The sequence below is a fragment of the Mustela lutreola genome, chromosome 2 (assembly GCF_030435805.1).
Source record: "Mustela lutreola isolate mMusLut2 chromosome 2, mMusLut2.pri, whole genome shotgun sequence".
In the NCBI taxonomy this organism is placed as follows: Eukaryota; Metazoa; Chordata; class Mammalia; order Carnivora; family Mustelidae; genus Mustela; species Mustela lutreola.
In genome coordinates, this window is record NC_081291.1 from 125,844,535 (window position 1) to 125,862,175 (window position 17,641).

At 34.3% G+C, this 17,641-nt stretch overlaps 1 protein-coding gene across 5 annotated transcripts in view; it reads right to left on the minus strand.

Annotated features, from left to right (window-relative positions):
- NAALADL2 (N-acetylated alpha-linked acidic dipeptidase like 2) overlaps positions 1 to 17,641 on the minus strand; it is a 1,363,661-nt gene that overhangs the window by 545,407 nt on the left and 800,613 nt on the right. For all 5 annotated transcript variants that reach the window (XM_059163440.1, XM_059163438.1, XM_059163439.1 and 2 more), the window contains one exon: positions 1,896 to 2,169. In XM_059163440.1, coding sequence (XP_059019423.1) covers positions 1,896 to 2,169 — 274 coding nt within the window. The remainder of the gene's footprint in view (positions 1 to 1,895; positions 2,170 to 17,641) is intronic.

Here is a 17,641-nt window from a genome sequence, read left to right on the forward strand (position 1 = left end):
TTTTCCCTTTTAGCAGCTTCTTCAAATCTTTCTTTATTAAAAATGGTAGATTTTACAGCATTTATAAGTGGTAGATGGTCCCAAAATGACTTGTGTTTTCAAGGGCATTTAAGTAGTTCTATGATTCTATAGTAGACCTTGGTTTCTTTTACATGCAACAATGAAAATTGAAACATTTATAACTGATGAGACAAATGTGTAGAAAATTCTCAGAAATGTGGCTACAAAGAAACACACAAAAAACAATCCAATGGCCCAGCAGATTATCAGAGGGCCCTGCTGAGGAAAGAGGGATGCAAGTTGTGATGTTACAGCTTTTCCATATCACCTAGGTCAAGGAATAGTAATTTGCCAAAGCAAATTGAAAAGCAAATAGTTGAGGAATGTATTCCAAGGACCCACTCAAGCCCCTGAGGGTTTTGTTGTTGTTCTGTGCTTCGGACATGTTTTGTTTTGTTTTCAAGGCAAGGAGATTACTGGGCTAAATCAACTTGGGAATAGAGAGGGTGCTGGAAATGTGTGGGGGCTAATGAAAGTTGGGGAGTCTGAAGAAAATCTGTGGGATAACTTTAGACTCTTGACTTGAGACTAGAGCTTCTGAACCAACAAAAGGGTGCTGGCAGGCTCTCTCCCATTATAGCCTAACCAGAAATACTAATATATCAATCAAATCAAATTACATGAGTCCTGCCCTAGAAATACTGCAGACATTTAATATTATATTAATTTTTAATTAATAATAAGGCTTTCCATGGTAGTAGTTATATACAGTTCCTCTACTAAAAGTCAGAGAATGATGTAACGGAGTGCAAACGCTAAACCACCAGTAAAAGAACTCACTCCCCACTCTCCTCTAAAATGAATAGCAAACAAACAAAAAACAAAAACAAAAACATTGAATGTATCTGTGAAATAACTTCAAGTGATTTAAATACTTAATGTATTAATCAGAGTTAACAGTCTGAAAAAGCTATGCCAATAATTAACAACAATCAGAAACATATAATCATTTCATTTGTATTAAATGAGGCAATCTAAAGGTTTGTGAAACAAAAACTAAGTATGTTTATTAAAATGGTATTTTTACATGGAGACAGAAAATGTTCCTAAATAAGGAAACAGGATCAATTATATACTGTATCTAACTGGTATTTTGTCCTTACTGTGGGCTAGGCTCTGTTCTCCAAGGTCTCCATATATTAACTAGTTTAATATTCACAACAACCTTATAAAGCTAGAACTATCTTTATCTCCATCACAGAGATGAGGGAACTCAGCCCTAGTTAGGTAAGTAACAGTGGATAATTAGGGAACTGAGATTTGAAACTCATGTATGTGGCTCTGGAAGGCATGCCCTTCAGCACCAGCCAAAAAACTAGTTAAGCTAGAAACAGTAAAGCAATAATCTATACCTGGCTCCTTATCTCCTGTGTTTTCCGTCAAGAAAGCAGGAGCACTATATTTCAAATCCTAAATCCGTGAATAATCACATGGATTTGCCACTTCCTTACTTAGGTGTATACAGGATCTCAAAACACAACTGCCTTCATTTCTATCCCTTATGTCCATACAAATCCATTAAAATTTGCCTCTTCCAAACCCCCCAAAATAAAATGAACATGTCTTATACCAACTAAGAAAAATGTGAATAACTCGATCACATATTCAACGCATTGGAATTAAAGTCTTCTATCATGCTTTCATTTTCCAAAACATGACAAGAGAAAAGGTCAGCCAATCCAAATCTTCCTTCCCCTTCCCTGGCACCTCCACACTGAGAACATTTAATGGTTACTTTTTTATGTTGCATCTTGCCAGTTAGTTCAATTTAGATGAAAGCTGTTGTTTTCTAATTCCATTTCACTATAAATGACAGAGACAAATGGTCATATTACCTCGAGAGTTCCTTTGGCAGAGTAGGCTGCATATGAGTAGAGCAGATCTTGGCTGCTATGGGTTCTGGCTTCTTCACTGCAGGGCTGGCCATTAGGATGAAAGCATTGGCTGCTGCTGCGCAGAGTCACGGAGCTGGCAGAAGGGCCTGCCAGATTAAGCAGCACAGAGTAATTTGCAAACTGTACATCTTCTAGGCCCAAAGAAGTCCAGTGGGTTTTAATCTTCTTTGAAATTTCTGTGTCATCTTCACTTTTATACAGTTGTACCAAATTTCTGGAAGAAATTTAAAAAGAACACTCTAAGAAAAAGGAAAAAAAAAAGTATTCTGTTGAGTTATAGCCATTTAATATGTGAACAATTACTAATAGATGTGGGATATGAAAGATGAGTGGAACAGGACACCATATAAGAAACTCACAGTTTGTGGGAGGTGATGAGCCTGCAGAGAAAGTAAACTAAATCAAAGCCCAATGAATTAAGTTCTTAAATTAAGAACTAATAAAGTACTATGGGATTGCAGAGAAGAGAGTGATTAATGCCAACTAGCTCTTTTATTAGTTCTGATCTTTCTATGGACATCAACATAATCCATTCAAAACTCTTCCAAAACTAGGAGTCATGCTGGTGGAGATAGTTTTGTATTGCAGTTAATACGGTTCCATATAGAGTTATGTGATTAATATATAGCTATTGCTATTTAAAATGAGACAGAGAACACTTTTGATACAAATGACATGCCAAATTTCACAATCCTATGAGCACAATGATATTCAACAAAATCACTATATAATGGTGAAACCAACCACAGATTATCAAATCAATAAGAAATTGGCTTTTGTGCGTGCTTTCTGTAGCCTATATATTTATTCTTACACCTATTCCAAAATCTAGTGACACTATTGCTGTTTATGATATCCTAGAAGCCCCCCCCCAAAAAAAAGTAAAAAAAAATGTGCAGAACCTAGAAAAAAATAAGATATGTGAAATTTAAAAATAATAATCCAATAAAGTTTGTTTTGGGCTGGGATGCAAGGGGACCAGTTTCCTTTTTGGCAAAAATGTATATTCTTATAAGAATTTTATTGCTATCCATAATATTGCCTATACAAATGCTACCTAAGTGAATACTATTTTTATTTTGGTTCATCATACTGTTTTCCTCACACACAGTTGATTCTTTTAGGGCCCTGTTTACACAATAACCCCAAAATGAAACACATCTGGAAATGTAATACAGAATACAAACAGAAAAAAAAATACATATACGATAGTATAGAAAAGCATTACTGGAGACAAAATGTAGGGCTGTTGACACAGCTAAAAGCTGATTGATGCAATAATAAGTAATTTCCCAATTTTTTCCAAGGTTATTTCAAATTTTTAAATATGTAGTTTTTTTTGTTTTGTTTTTTTAATTTTTATTAAACTTTTATTGAGCTTTATTTAATATCCTAGCTAAAATATAATTAGCTGAATTACAGACATTATTTATCTGCTAGTACATGTCTTGTTATTTTAAGTATACAGATCCTATACATGCTTTATTATATTTATACCAAAGTATTTCAGTTATTTTGGAGCTTTTTGTAAATGGTACTTTAAAAGTTTTTGATTCTCAATTGTACATTACCTGTTTTTAGAAATGCACCTGATTTTTAAGTGTACACCTTGTATCTGCAAATTGAATTTAAATATGTAGTTTAACCAATTCTCAATGCCATGTTGTTTTGTGAAAGAGCTTATTGAAAGAATTTCACTTCTTATTCTGAATAAGACTGGTCTGCTTTCTGTGTATGTATGTCTGTGTGTGTGTTTGGCAGGGGAGGCTTTTTGTTTTTGACAAATGAAATTATATATATTTAAAGTGTACAACATTATTTGATATACATGTACATTATGAAATTTTGACAATCTGAACACATCCATTACCTCAGTAGTTACCTTCATGTGTGTATTGATCTACTCTCTTAGCAAATTTGAAGTATACAGTACAGTATTATTAACTATAGTCACCAGGCTGTACAGTAGATCCTCAGAAATTATTCATCCTGTAACCGAAGGCTTGTATCCCCTTGACCAACATCTCCTCTTTTTCTACCCCCAGTCCATTGACAACTATGATTCTACTATACATTTGTTTGTTTGATTTTAGATTACACATGTAAGTAACAATATGCAGCATCTTTCTCAGTCTCTGTTTTACTGCACTTAGCCTCTGAGATATCTATGTTATCACAGAAGGCATGATTCTTCTTCTTTTTTTTTTTAAAGGATGAATAATATTCAAGTGTACATCTATCTCACATTTCCTTTATCCATTCATCCATCCATGAGCACTTAGGTTGCTTTCATACTTTGGCTACTGTGAATAATGCTGCAAAAAACATGAGTGCAAACATCTCTTCTGATTGCATTTCCTTTGGATACATACCCAGAAGTGGATTGCTGGATCATATAGCAGTTCTAGTTTTAGTTTTCTGAGGAATACCCATATTGTTTTCCCACTAACAAAGGTTATCTTTTCTTCACATCTTCACCAACATGTTGTTTTTGCTATTTTCTTTCTTTTTTTTTTGTCTTTTTTTTTTTCAGTTTTGTTTTTTAATAACAGACATCCTAACAAGTATAAGGTGATATCTCATTGTGGCTTTGCTTTTATTCCTTGATGATTAGTGATGTTGAGCACCTTTCACATATCAGCTGGTCATTTGGGCAACCTTTTTGAAGGTTTCTTTGCCCATTTTTTAATTGGACTATTTGTGGGTTTTTTGCTACCGAATTGTGTAAGCTCCTTATATATATTTAAATATGAACCCATTGTCAAACATATATTGTGCAAATATTTCCTCTCATTCCACAGGTTCTTTTCATTTTCTTGTTGTTTCCTTTGAGTGCAGAAGCTTTTTAGTTTGATACAGTCTCACTTGTTTATTTTTGCTTAGTGGCCTGTGCTGTTGTTGTCGTATTAATTTAAAAAAAAATAACTGCAAGGATAATGTCAAGAAATATTCTTTTGTTTGTTTTCTTCTAGTAGTATTGCAGTTTCAGTTTCACATTTAAGTCTAATCTTTTTCAAGTTGATGTTTGTGAAAGGTAAAAGACAGGAGTTCAATTTAATTCTTTTGCATATGAATTCCAGTTTTTCAACACTATTTATTGAAGAAACTATTCGTTCCCTATTGTCTGTTTTTTGTTCCTTTGTTGAAAATTAATTGACCAATTATGTACAGATTTATTTCTGGGTCCTCTATTCTGTTGCTTTGATCTATTTTTATGATTGGATCTGTTTTCATTGGTCATTTTTGATTAAACAGATCACGCTATACTTTCAATGTCATCCCAATCAAAATTCTACCAGCATTTTTCAAAGTGCTAGAACAAATAATCCCAAAATTTGTATGGAACCAGAAAAGACCCTGAATTGCTTAAGGAAATGTTGAAAAAGAAAAACAAAACTGAGGGCGTCATATTGCCTTTACTACAAAGCTATGATCACCAAGACAGGATGGTACTGGCACAAAAACAGACACATAGACCAGTGGAACAGAGTAGGGAGTCCAGATATGGACCTGCAACTCTATGGTCAAATAATCTTCAACAAAGCAGGAAAAAATATCCAGTGGAAAAAAGACAGTCTCTTCAATAAATGGTGCTGGGAAAATTGGACAGTTATGTACAGAAGAATGAAACTTGACCATTCTCTCACACCATGCACAAAGATAAACTTGAAATGGATAAAAGACCTCAATGTGAGGCAGGAATCTATCAAAATCCTAGAGAAGAACATAGACAGTAATCTCTTCAACATCGGCCACAGCAACTTCGTTCAAGACATGTCTCCAAAGGCAAAGGAAACAAAAGTGGAAATGAACTTTTGGGACTTCATCAAGATCAAAAGCTTCTGCACAGCAAATGAAACAGTCGACAAAACAAAGAGGCAACCCATGGAATGGGAGAAGATATTTGCAAATGACAATACAGACAATGGTCTGATATCCAGGATCTATAAAGAACTCCTCAAACTCAACACACACAAAACAGATAATCGCATCAAAAAATGGGCAGAAGACATAAACAGACACTTCTCCAAAGAAGACATAAAAATGGCTAACAGGCATATGAAAAAATGTTCATCATCATTAGCCATCAAGGAGATTCAAATCAAAACCACATAGACATACCACCTTACACCAATTAAAATGGCCAAAATCAACAAGACAGTAAACAACGTGTGTTGGTGAGGATGTGGAGAAAGGGGAACCCTCTTACACTGTTGGTGGGAATGCAAGTTGGTGCATCCACTTTGGAAAACAGTGTGGAGATTCCTTAAGAAATTAAAAATAGAGATACCCTGCAATTGCACTACTCGGCATTTACCCCAAAGATACAGATGAAGTGAGATGAGGGGCCATCTGTACCCCAGTGTTCATAGCAGCAATGTCCACAATAGCCAAACTGTGGAAAGAACCAAGATGCCCTTCAATGGATGAATGGATAAAGAAGATATGGTCCATATATACAATGGAGTATTATGCCTTCATCAGAAAGAATGAATACCCAACATTTGTATCAACATGGACAGGACTGGAAGAGATTATGCTGAGTGAAATAAGTCAAGCAGAGAGAGTTAATTATCATATGGTTTCACTTACTTGTGGAGCATAAGGAATAACATGGAGAACATTGGGAGATGGAGAGAAGTGAGTTGGGGGAAATCGGAGGAGGGGACAAACCATGAGAGACTGTGGACTCTGAGAAACAAACAGGGTTTTGGAGGGCAGGGGCATGGAGGGTTGGGTGAGCCTAGTGGTGGATATTATGGAGGGCATGTATTGCATGGAGCACTGGGTGTGGTGCATAAACAATGAATTCTGGAACACTGAAAAGAAATAAAATTTTTAAAAAATCATTAAATTTTTGAATATTTATAGTAAATATTAAAAAAAGAAGATATGGACTATACATACAATGGAATATTATGCCTCCATAAGAAAGGATGAATACTCAACTTTTTTTTTTTAGTTTTATTTTTTTCAGTGTTCCAAGATTCATTATTTATGCACCACACCCAGTACTCCATGTAATACGTGCCCTCCTTAATACCCACCACCAGGATGACCCAATCTCCCACCCTCCTCCCCTCCAAAACCCTCCATTTGTTTTTCAGAACTCACAGTCTTTCATGGTTTGTCTCCCCCTCCAATTTCCCCCAACTCACTTCTCTCCTTTTCCCAATGTCCTCCGTGTTAATTATGATATGGTTTCATTTGTGGGGTATAAAGAATAACATGGAATACCCAACTTTTGTATCAGCATGTACAGGACTGGAGGAGATTATGCTGAGTGAAGAAAGTCAAGCAGAGAGTCAATCATCATATGGTTTCATTTACTTGTGGAGCATAAGGGATAACATGGAGGATATTAGGAGAAGGAAAGGAAAAGTGAATTGGGAGAAATCAGAGGGGGCAATGAAGCATGAGAGACTGTGGACTCTGAGAAACAAACTGAGGGTTTTGAAGGGGAGAGGGTGGGGGATTGGGTGAGCCTGGTGGTGGGTATTAAGGAGGGCACGTATTACATGGAGCACTGGGTATGGTGCATAAACAATGAACTTTGGAACACTGAAAAACTAAAATAAAATTTTTTAAAAATCTAAAAAAAAAAAAACCCAAATCACACATCAATTTTTATGCCCCACCATAATATTTTATTTACTATAGTCTCATAATATAGTTTTAAATCAAGAAGTATGATGTGTCCAGATTTGTTCTTCTTTCTCAAAATTGCTGTGGCTATTCAGGGGTTTTCTGGTTCAACACAAATTTAAGGTTGTTCTAATTCTGTGAAAAATGACACTGGAAATTTGAGAGGGATTGCAAACTGAATCTATAGATTACTTTGGATAGTATGTTCATTTTAACAGTATTAATTGTTCTAATCTGAGAACATGAGATAGCCTTCCATTTGTTTGTGTTTTTTTTTTCAAAATTTTTCACCAATGTCTTATAATTTTCAGTATACAGGTGTTTTACCTCCTTGGTAACATTTATCCCTAAGTGTCTTATTATTTTTAGTGTTATTATAAATAGGATTTTTTTTAAATTTCTTTTTCATACAGTTTGTTGCTAGTGTATAGAAATTGAACTGATTTTTTTTTTTTTTTTGGATTTTATTTATTTGACAGAGTGAGATCACAAGTAGGCAGAGGCAGGCAGAGAGAAAGAGGGAAGCAGGCTCCCTAGTGAGCAGAGAACCCTGGGATCATGACCTGAGTCAAAGGAAGAGGCTTTAACCCACTGAGCTACCCAGGTGCCCCCAAACTGATTTTTTTATATTGATTTTATATCCTGTAACTTTATTGAATTTGTTTATAAGTTCTAATGTTTGTTTTTTTTTTTTTTTTGTGGAAGCTTTAAATTCTTCTGTATATATAATCATGTCATGTATAAACACAGACAATTCTATTTCTTTCTTACCAATATAAATAAGACCTATTCATTTGTTTATTTATGCCTAATTGTTCTGGCTAGGACTTCCAGTAATATATTGACTAGAAATGGAGAGATTGAGCATCTTTCTCTTGTTCCTAATCTTAGAGGAAAAGCTTGTAGCTCTTCATTGTCAAGTATGATGTTAGTTGTAAACTTGTCTTTAGTAAAGAATTCCTTCTGTACTTAATTTAATGAAAATTTTTATGATGAAAGGATGTTGAATTTTGCCTTATGCTTTTTTTTTCTGCATCTACTGAGATGATAAGATTTTTATCCTTCATTCCATTAATATGGTGTACCAAACTTATTGATTTGCATATTTTCAACCATCCTTGCATCTCAGGAATAAATCCCACTTGATCATGGTGTATGATCCTGTAAATATGCTGTTGGATACTGTTTGCTAATATTTTGTGTGGGGATTTTTACATCTAGGTTCATCAGTGTATTGACCTATAATTTTATTTCTCATAGTATTCTTGTCTAGCTTTGGTATTCATGCTAATGTCAGCCTCAGATCATGAGTTTCCACTTTTTGGAAACTTTGAGAAGGACTAGCGTAAATTCTTTAAATGCTTGGTAGGCTTCGCCACTAAAGCCATCTGATCCTTCACTTTTCTTGGTTTGGAGGGTTTTGATTACTGATGCAATCTCCTTTCTAGTTGTGCATCAATTCAGATTTTTTTTTTCTTCATGATTCAGTCTTGGGAGGTTGTTTATTTCTAAGAATTTAGCCATTCCTTTTAGGTTGTGCAGTTTGTTGGCATATAATTATTCATAGTAGTTTCTTATGTTTCTTTGTATTTCTGTGTTGTCAGTTGTAAAGTCTCCACCTTTATTCCTAATTTTGAGTTTTCTCTTTTGTCTTATTTAGTCTAGCTAAAGGTTTATTAATTTCATTTCTTAAAAAGAAAGCTCTTAGTGTCACTGATTTTTTTCTATTGTTTTCCTAATTTCTATTTCACTTATTTCTGCTCTAATCTTTGTTATTTCCTTCTTTCTGCAAACCTTGGGATTAGTTGGTTCTTCTTTGCTAGTTCCTTGGGGTGTAAAATTAAGTTGCTTATTTCAGATTTTTTTCCCCTTAATGTAGGTATTTGTCTCTATAAACTTTCTCTTAGAACTATTTTTGCCACATTCCATAAGTTTGGGCATGTTCTGTTTCTGTTTTTGTCTCAGGACTTTTTTTTTTTTAATTTCCTTTTCTTTTCCCCATGACACATCAGTTGTTCAGGAGTATGTTGTTCAATTTCTACATATTTTCATTTTTCCACTTTGTTCCTATTATTAAATTCTAGTTTAATAATATTATAACCAGAATATGTATTTGGGGGATATGTGGGTGCTTCAATTGGTTAAGCATCTGCTTTTGGTTCAGGTCATGATCTCAGGGTCCTGGGATCAAGCCCCGCATCAGACTCCCTGCTTCTGCCCCCATACCCCAGCTCATGCACTCTCTCTGATAAATAAAATCTTAGAAAAAGAAGATATTTGGTACAATTTCAATGACTTTAAATTTCTTAAGACTTGTTTTGTGCCCTAACATATGATCTATAATGGAGATGTTCTGTGTGTGCTTAAGAATGAATATACTATTGCCTTTGGATGGAATGTTCAGTATATGTATATTAGGTCCATTTGGTCTAAAGGGTAGTTCACATCCAGCATTTCCTTATTAATTTTCTTCCTCAATGAGATATCCACTATTTAAAGTGAGGTATTGGAATTTACTCCTATTGCATTTTCTGCCTTCAGGTATGTTAAAATTTGCTCAATACAGGGGTTCCCATGCTGGGCGCATGTATATATGATTGTTACATTATCTTGATGAATTCAAACCCATTATATAGAGAACCTCTTTGTCTATTTGCAGTTTTCACATGCTATTTTGTCTCATATAAGATTGCAGGGGTCCTCAGAGGGGAAGGCCATGGGGTAAGCAATAGCAACAAGGGCTGTTGGGTTGAGAATAAAGACTTCTGGGAACTTCCTGCTTCTTTTTCTCCCATGGGGGACATTGTGATATTGTGGCCAACAATGTGTCTCTTAATTCCTGGTCAGCTGGCAGCCCCCTTGCAGTGGTGATAATATTGGTATCTAATGCATGGGCACTCTTAGAGCAATCACAATGCCAGGATCTAGAGTATAGGCACTTAGAGAGTGATAGTGGCCCCTGAGGTTCAGGCTCTAGCAAGCCCACAGCAGCAGAGACTCTAGAGCATGAGCCACAGGCATACACAAAGTGTCAACTATATCCAAATCCAAACTGTGGGTACATGTAGAGCAGCCATGGCTGCTAGGGTTGAGGAATGTGCATGGATGGAGATTGGGGTGGCAGCCCTGGTCCTATGCATGTGCAATGGTAGCTCTTTCTGCTGGAAGAGGGCACAGTAGCATCTCCGTCTCCTAGGGATCTGTGGCAGTGATAGCTTTTGATTACTTCAGTGGTGAAAGCTGCTGGTGCCCTCTGAGGATCAGGCCACTGAAGTTTGCACCAACAAACATTATGGAGTTTCCACTGTGAAAACTATGGAGTATCTACGGCTGAGGCTCCCTATGGAAAAGATTGCTAGAGTCCTCCACAGAGTTGGCCACTAGGAACCACAGTGGCATCTACTGCATGCTTGCTACTGATGGCCTCTACCTTTCTTCTTGATTCCTAACCGTTTTGGGATGTCTCAGCTAAGCTGGTCTCTACAATCTTTTCTGTTGAGTTCGTGTCCATTTCTGGACTTAATTAGACTCTTAAGCCCTCCCAAGGCTATTTTAATTCTTGGATAGCTAACTGTTATTTTTGGGGAGTTGAAGCTTAGTATATCTTACTCCCTCATCTAGGTCTCTATCCTGTTCTTTTGTTCCTATCCTGATTTCTGTATCCCCATCCTCTTTATTGCTACTGAAGTTCTCTCTGTACTATTTGGGGTAGGGCAAGTAAACTAACTGAGTTGCACCTTTACTCAGTTTGAGGAGAAAGTTATTTTGATAAATACATCAATAATGTTCTTTTGTAATATGTATAGAGTTGTAAAACACGTATTTTATTTACAAAATTTATCTTTATATGGTCAACATTAATAGAAAAAAATAAATTTCAATTAGTTTTTGTTTTTGTTTTTTTGCTCTTCTACTCAGCTAATTGATGAGCATGAATCCAATTCTGAGTATGTAAAATGATTAATCTGCTATTTGTTTTGCTGGTCTCAGTTCCAAAGAGCTTAATGGTATAAGCAACCCCCCAAAACATTAAATTTGTTAAGGTAAGATGGTCTTAAAAAGTAAATCTTTAGGGGCTCAACTGAAGAATCGGTAATGAATTTCTAAGTATTATTAAGTACCAAGCTTAAATTCCTGAGGAGAGGCTATCTACATTTTCTACCTCATTCTGAATTGAAAGATATATACTTTTTGTATTATAATTTCATTTTTAATATTATGAACAAATTGAATATATAAAGAGCATATACAAAATATAAAGAATAATGAAAAACAACACAGCTTATGAAATAAAGCATCTCTGATATTACTGAAGTCCCCTCAGTACTGTTTATTTTATCACTTACCTTGGTGTCCTATGGTAACCACCCCCACAACCAGACCTTTTTTCTTTTTTTTGTATCTCATTGCCTTCTTGTATAGATTTAATATTTATGTATGCATATGGCCTTAACAATTCATCCCTTATTTTTTGAATGCTTGCTTTTATATAGTTGCCATTTTACATATATATTCAGTTTTTTTCCCATCTTTATTGAGATATAACTGGTATGAAACATGTTAGAAGTTTAAGGTGTACAATGTGTTAATTTGGTACACTTATTACAAAATGATTACTACTGTAATGTTAGCTAACATCTCCACACATCACGTGACTTTCATTTCTTTTTTGTAGTGATAATGTTTAACATCTAGTCTCTTAGCAACTTACATCATGGTGATTATAGTTAATATAGTATATATATACTATATATAATAACCATATGTATATAATACATACAGTTAATATATGTATTCTTTTGTGATTTGCTTTCCACTGAGATTCCTCCTCATTTATTTATTCATTTCCTAAGATAAGTATTTTAAAATTGTTCCCAGTTTTCCATTATTATAAGTACAAAGAAGTTATAATACAAGGAAGAAAGGAAGACAATAATTCATTAGGCAAGCTCTTTCCTTTTTAAAAGGAGAAAATAGATAAAATTAGAAAATAACAAACACATGGAAGTAACTTAAAAAACAACTGCAACAAGCTATGAGAACATCTATACAACTCAATGTAAATCAACTTTCTATGAACACCTGGATGATAGAATTTTTTCTTTGACCTCCAGATCCTCCCTCTGCCCCATGCCCAGAAGGTTACCCTTTATGAACCTTTATCAAACCCTGACTGGCTTCCAGTCAGTTTCAGGTTCAGTCAATGGGAAAGGCATGAGAAGAGACTTTCCCCCACCTACATCTTTTCTTCCCTGAAAGAGCACAGGAAAAAATACATAACTAAAGGAACATTCTTATTTATATTTCCTGACAGACATATGCAAGTGTTCCTCTAGTCAGGGAGGGAGTATATCTTTACTAAGAACTGCCAAAATGCTTTTATTTATTTATATTTATATTAAAGATTTATTTACTCACATAAGTATCTCTACACTCAATATGGGGTTTGAACTCAGGAGCCCAAGATCAAGAGTCACATGCTCTACCAACTGAGCCAGCCAGGAACCCTGACAAAAAACTTAAAAGGGTTTTGATTACATAACTATCTGCTCTGCATGAGAGTTCTGATCCCTCCATTCCTCACCAATGCTTGATGTTGTCCTTTATTTTATATCATTTTATATTTATGCCAATGTGGCAGGTATGAAATTATATATCATTATTTGTTTAACTCAAAGTACCATTACTGAGTTGCAGGGTATGCTATGCAATTTTACAAAATGTTTTATACCACTAGTACTTTTTTTTTTAATATAATTTTTTATTTTTTATAAGCATATATTTTTATCCCTTTTAAGAGGTTCTATTTTCAGTATACCTAATTTCTGCTAACCAATAAGCATAAAATTATATACCAATGTATCTTTCACTTACATTTCCATAATTAATAATGAGGACATTTTCATGTATTATTTAGCTATCTATGTTCCCTTGTCTGTGCTATAACAGTGTATTTTGCCTTTATTATGCTCAAGTTTTTTCTATAGAAACTTCTTTTTAGGTCACATAGCATACTTTGTTCCACCAGTTTTTGGCTTCTCTTTCATTTTCTATTGTTTTGTTCTATGATGAATAGAAATTCATAATTTCAATGTGTATAATTTTAATATTAATGCATTGGTCTATGCACTTTTTTTGATATGCTTAAGAAATTCTTCTCAAACCTGAGGTGATAAAATGACTCTCATTTTTTCCTAACATTTTAAGAAATCTGCTTTTAAATATTTCAGTGTTTACCCAGAATGCATTTGCATGTTTTGGGGGTAGGGTATGAAGTGGAATTCAGTATCACTTTTTTTCCCCATATGAATAACCGTTCTAGTACCATTGGTGAAACTCTTCACTAATGTGTAACGGCATTTCTGTCGTTTATGAATTTCCATATGTGTGTGGGTCTGTCAGGGATCCCCAATCAATTCCATCAGTCTATAATATGCTATTTTAATTAGTCTGACTTTCTAATACATGTTAATATTCAGAATGGCAAGTCCTCCTACTTATACTTCCTCAAGAAATCTTCACTATTTTTTAAATAATGGAATGAGCTTATCAATTTCCTTGTCAAGATTGTATCTGGAACTACCCTGAAACTGAACATCAATTTGGAGAGAAATGTCATTCTTATAATAACATAAAAAGAAGTGCTTAATATATCAAATAGCAGTCAATGCTAATGTTAAAAGTTTTAAAATTAAAATATTTTTCTGATTGCTGGTACTAAGGAATACTATTCCATTCTATCAAATAACCCTGCTAATTTCCCTTACTATTGATAATATTCCTTGAGTTTTCTCATAAAATTCCTTGCATTTTCTACATTAAAAAAATTGTGTGATAAGCAAATTATGAGGGTTTTATTACTTCCTTTCTGGTCACTTATAGATATTATTACTAGCAGGTTAAAACCTCCAGGAAATATTTAATAAAATATTTAATAAGGTGTGATTGTGGTCCTCTATTTCATATTTTAAATATCAGGTTAAGAATGTTCCTCCCATAAAAGATGTTTTATGAATCAGTATCAAATTTTATTATAAATTCTGATACATTTATTAAGAATTATATTATCCTTTTTTAAAGTGATGAGTTATAGTAATCAATTTTTTAGCATTCAAACTTGCATCCCTAAGGTTAACTTTTACTTAGTAGAATGCATTATAATTTTTGGCTATTATGTGATTTATTTTGCCAACATTTTGTTTATAATTTTCATGTCTATTCTTAGAAGTAAATTTGGAGACAATGTGTTCCTTTCAAGCACTGTTTCTGTCTGATTTGGCTTGAAGTTATACAAACCTCAGAAAATAAGATAGTGTTCCTTCTTGATCTTTCTCTGGGCGAGCTTGAATATGATTATAATTTTTGAAAGATAGAAGTCATTCTTAAACTGGGAGAGTTTGAATTTGATTATAATTTTTGAAAGATAGGAATTAAACTAAACATTGTCTGTATTTGATGTTCTTATTACGAAAGAACTGTGAACTACTGATTCAATATCTTTAATGCTATGAGAATTTTATTATTTCTTCCTTGAATCAGAGTTCTTCCATTGTTCCCTGTGTCACCTGCTATTAATCCCCAAAGTACTAGGTTTCTGGATTCATCATTTGCCATAGCATTCTTTCCTAAGTTTTGGTCCCTTGGGGATTTCTCTAACTATTCTGTTAGCTGAGGATAGTAGTGTTTTAAAGGAAGTTTATGTATACATTACTTATGTAAACATAAACTTGCATTTTCAGCATACTTATTTTTAAATGCTAAAATACTGCCAAAACCAGAAATGCACTAACTCAGTACCCAAGTTCCATGTAAGACATGATTCTTCATAAATACTGATTGCTATTTCCACAACACCCAAGCAGGGAAACTCTGCAAAAGTAGTTAAGAATAATGATCCATGTTTGTTGTTGTTGTTGTTGTTGTTTTTCCCCTACAGTCCTATAATGTAGATAATTTATTCAAAGATGATTGATGTGATATCATTTTGCCACATTTTCCCACTTGATAGAGATTTTCAAATGTTTTCCATATTTTGATGGTTGTCTGGATTTAAAAGTAAATTAAACCCCTTTATAGTAATCTGAAGAGAACTACTGTATCTATATATCTATATCTATATAAAGCATCCTGAAAAATATTGATGAAGTTTTTGTATACACATAGTCATAAAATCACTGGTCTTTAAAATATGATAGCAGGAACAATATTTTAAATACATATTACCTAACATTTCAAATAATTAATAATAAGTTAATAAATTCTTGTTCAAATCCAATTCTCCCAAGATTACTTTTCAATTCTGTTGCCTTTAAAACTGCATTTTAAATTTGTCAAATTATTTATACTGATCTTGTCCTCCCCCCAAAAAAGACTTAAGTGGGCTATGTGAGTTCCATGTGACCTTTAAATCTAGATTTTTCTAAATAAATCAGTGGCCACTAAGAAAAAGTCTTACTGATACAAATGATTTTTTTTTAATTTTTTAAAAAATTTTATTTATTTATTTGACAGAGAGAGCAAGCTCCCCAACGAAGGGGAGCAACAGGCAGAGGGAGAGAGAGAAGCAGGCTCCCTACTGCGCAAGGAGCAGGGTGCAGGTGCCATGTGAGGCTCCATGCAGGGCTCAATCCCAGGACCCTGGGATCATGACCTGAGCCAAAGGCAGAAGCTCAACTGAGCCCAGGCACATCAAAAGATTCTAGTCATTAACCACTTCAAATCACTTAGAATATTAAAATGCCTAAATTTTATTGAAACTTTCCACCATTTTTCTTAATGTCCCCCCCCCCACAATGGGTATTTTGGGATTTATGGTGAATGGTTCTGTTATAATTAGGTAATTTACTATATTCAAAGACAAATGTTATTAAGTAATTAACTGCAACATAATCTCAGTTTACTAATTTCAGAGAAAGCTGCAAAACTGTGAGTGTGTCACCTAAAATCACAAGGTATTTGACAGAAAGTTTTACTTTGCCTTAATTTTTAAAATAAGAGTTTCCATGGGCCAGTAATCTTGGCAGGCAGCATAAGGAACCGGCATGCCTGAGACTTGAATTTGGAAGTTTTACATTAGCATTCCTTTGGCCAGTGGAGACTGGAAATGGGAGGATTTTGGCTTTGGTAGACAAAATTCTGTTTATATCAATGTTCAACACCTGCTACTGGATGAGCCACAGAACAACACTGATGCTAGAATTGGAGGAAGCGATGCATGTAGCATTCCTAGCACCAGGGTGAGTGCCAAAATTACATTGTAAATGAATGGGGAACGAAAACAGCTAAAGAAACATACTAGCTGAGAAAAACCCAGAACATTTATTAAAGTTCACTGAGATTTTATTGTGTGTGTACACAATAACATGCGCAAGAACTCATACTATACCAGCTGGTATTTTTTTGCATATGAAAAAATCAAAAATTTCTTTAAATTTGTTATCTGACTGGCTATCCAATGCAGTAAAGTTCCGTGGATGATGTACTATATGTGTGTAGTGAATTTAAACACTAAAGCATGTCCTATGAAATTCTCCCACTGGCCCCTTTGCTCTTCAAAGGGTGAAGACCGATATGGTTTCTGTCACTAGGTTTTCATTTCCTAGAATTTTACATAGAATCATATAATAGGGCTGTGTTTTATCTGACTTTATTCACTCAGCATGCTTTTTGAGATTTGTCCATGTTGTTTTTTACATATCAATGATTTACTTTTTTTTTTTTTAATTGCTGTTTTCCATCTTATGGAGATACCACAACATTTATTCACTTACCTGTTAATGGACACTAAGCTTGGTTCCATTTTTCGACTATTGCAAATAAAGCTACTATTACAAATAAAGCTATTATAAAAAAAATAAATGAATAAACACTAAAGCATAAACTGATTCCTTATCTTTTAATTTTGTTTTGGAAATATAAAGACTAAAAGATGTGGTAAAATTGCATCACAAATAATATCAAGAAATTAAGTGTCAGGAGAACATGGCAGCATCCCCTCACCTGCCTTGCTAGCCAGCCACTAACACTGTGCCAAATAGAAG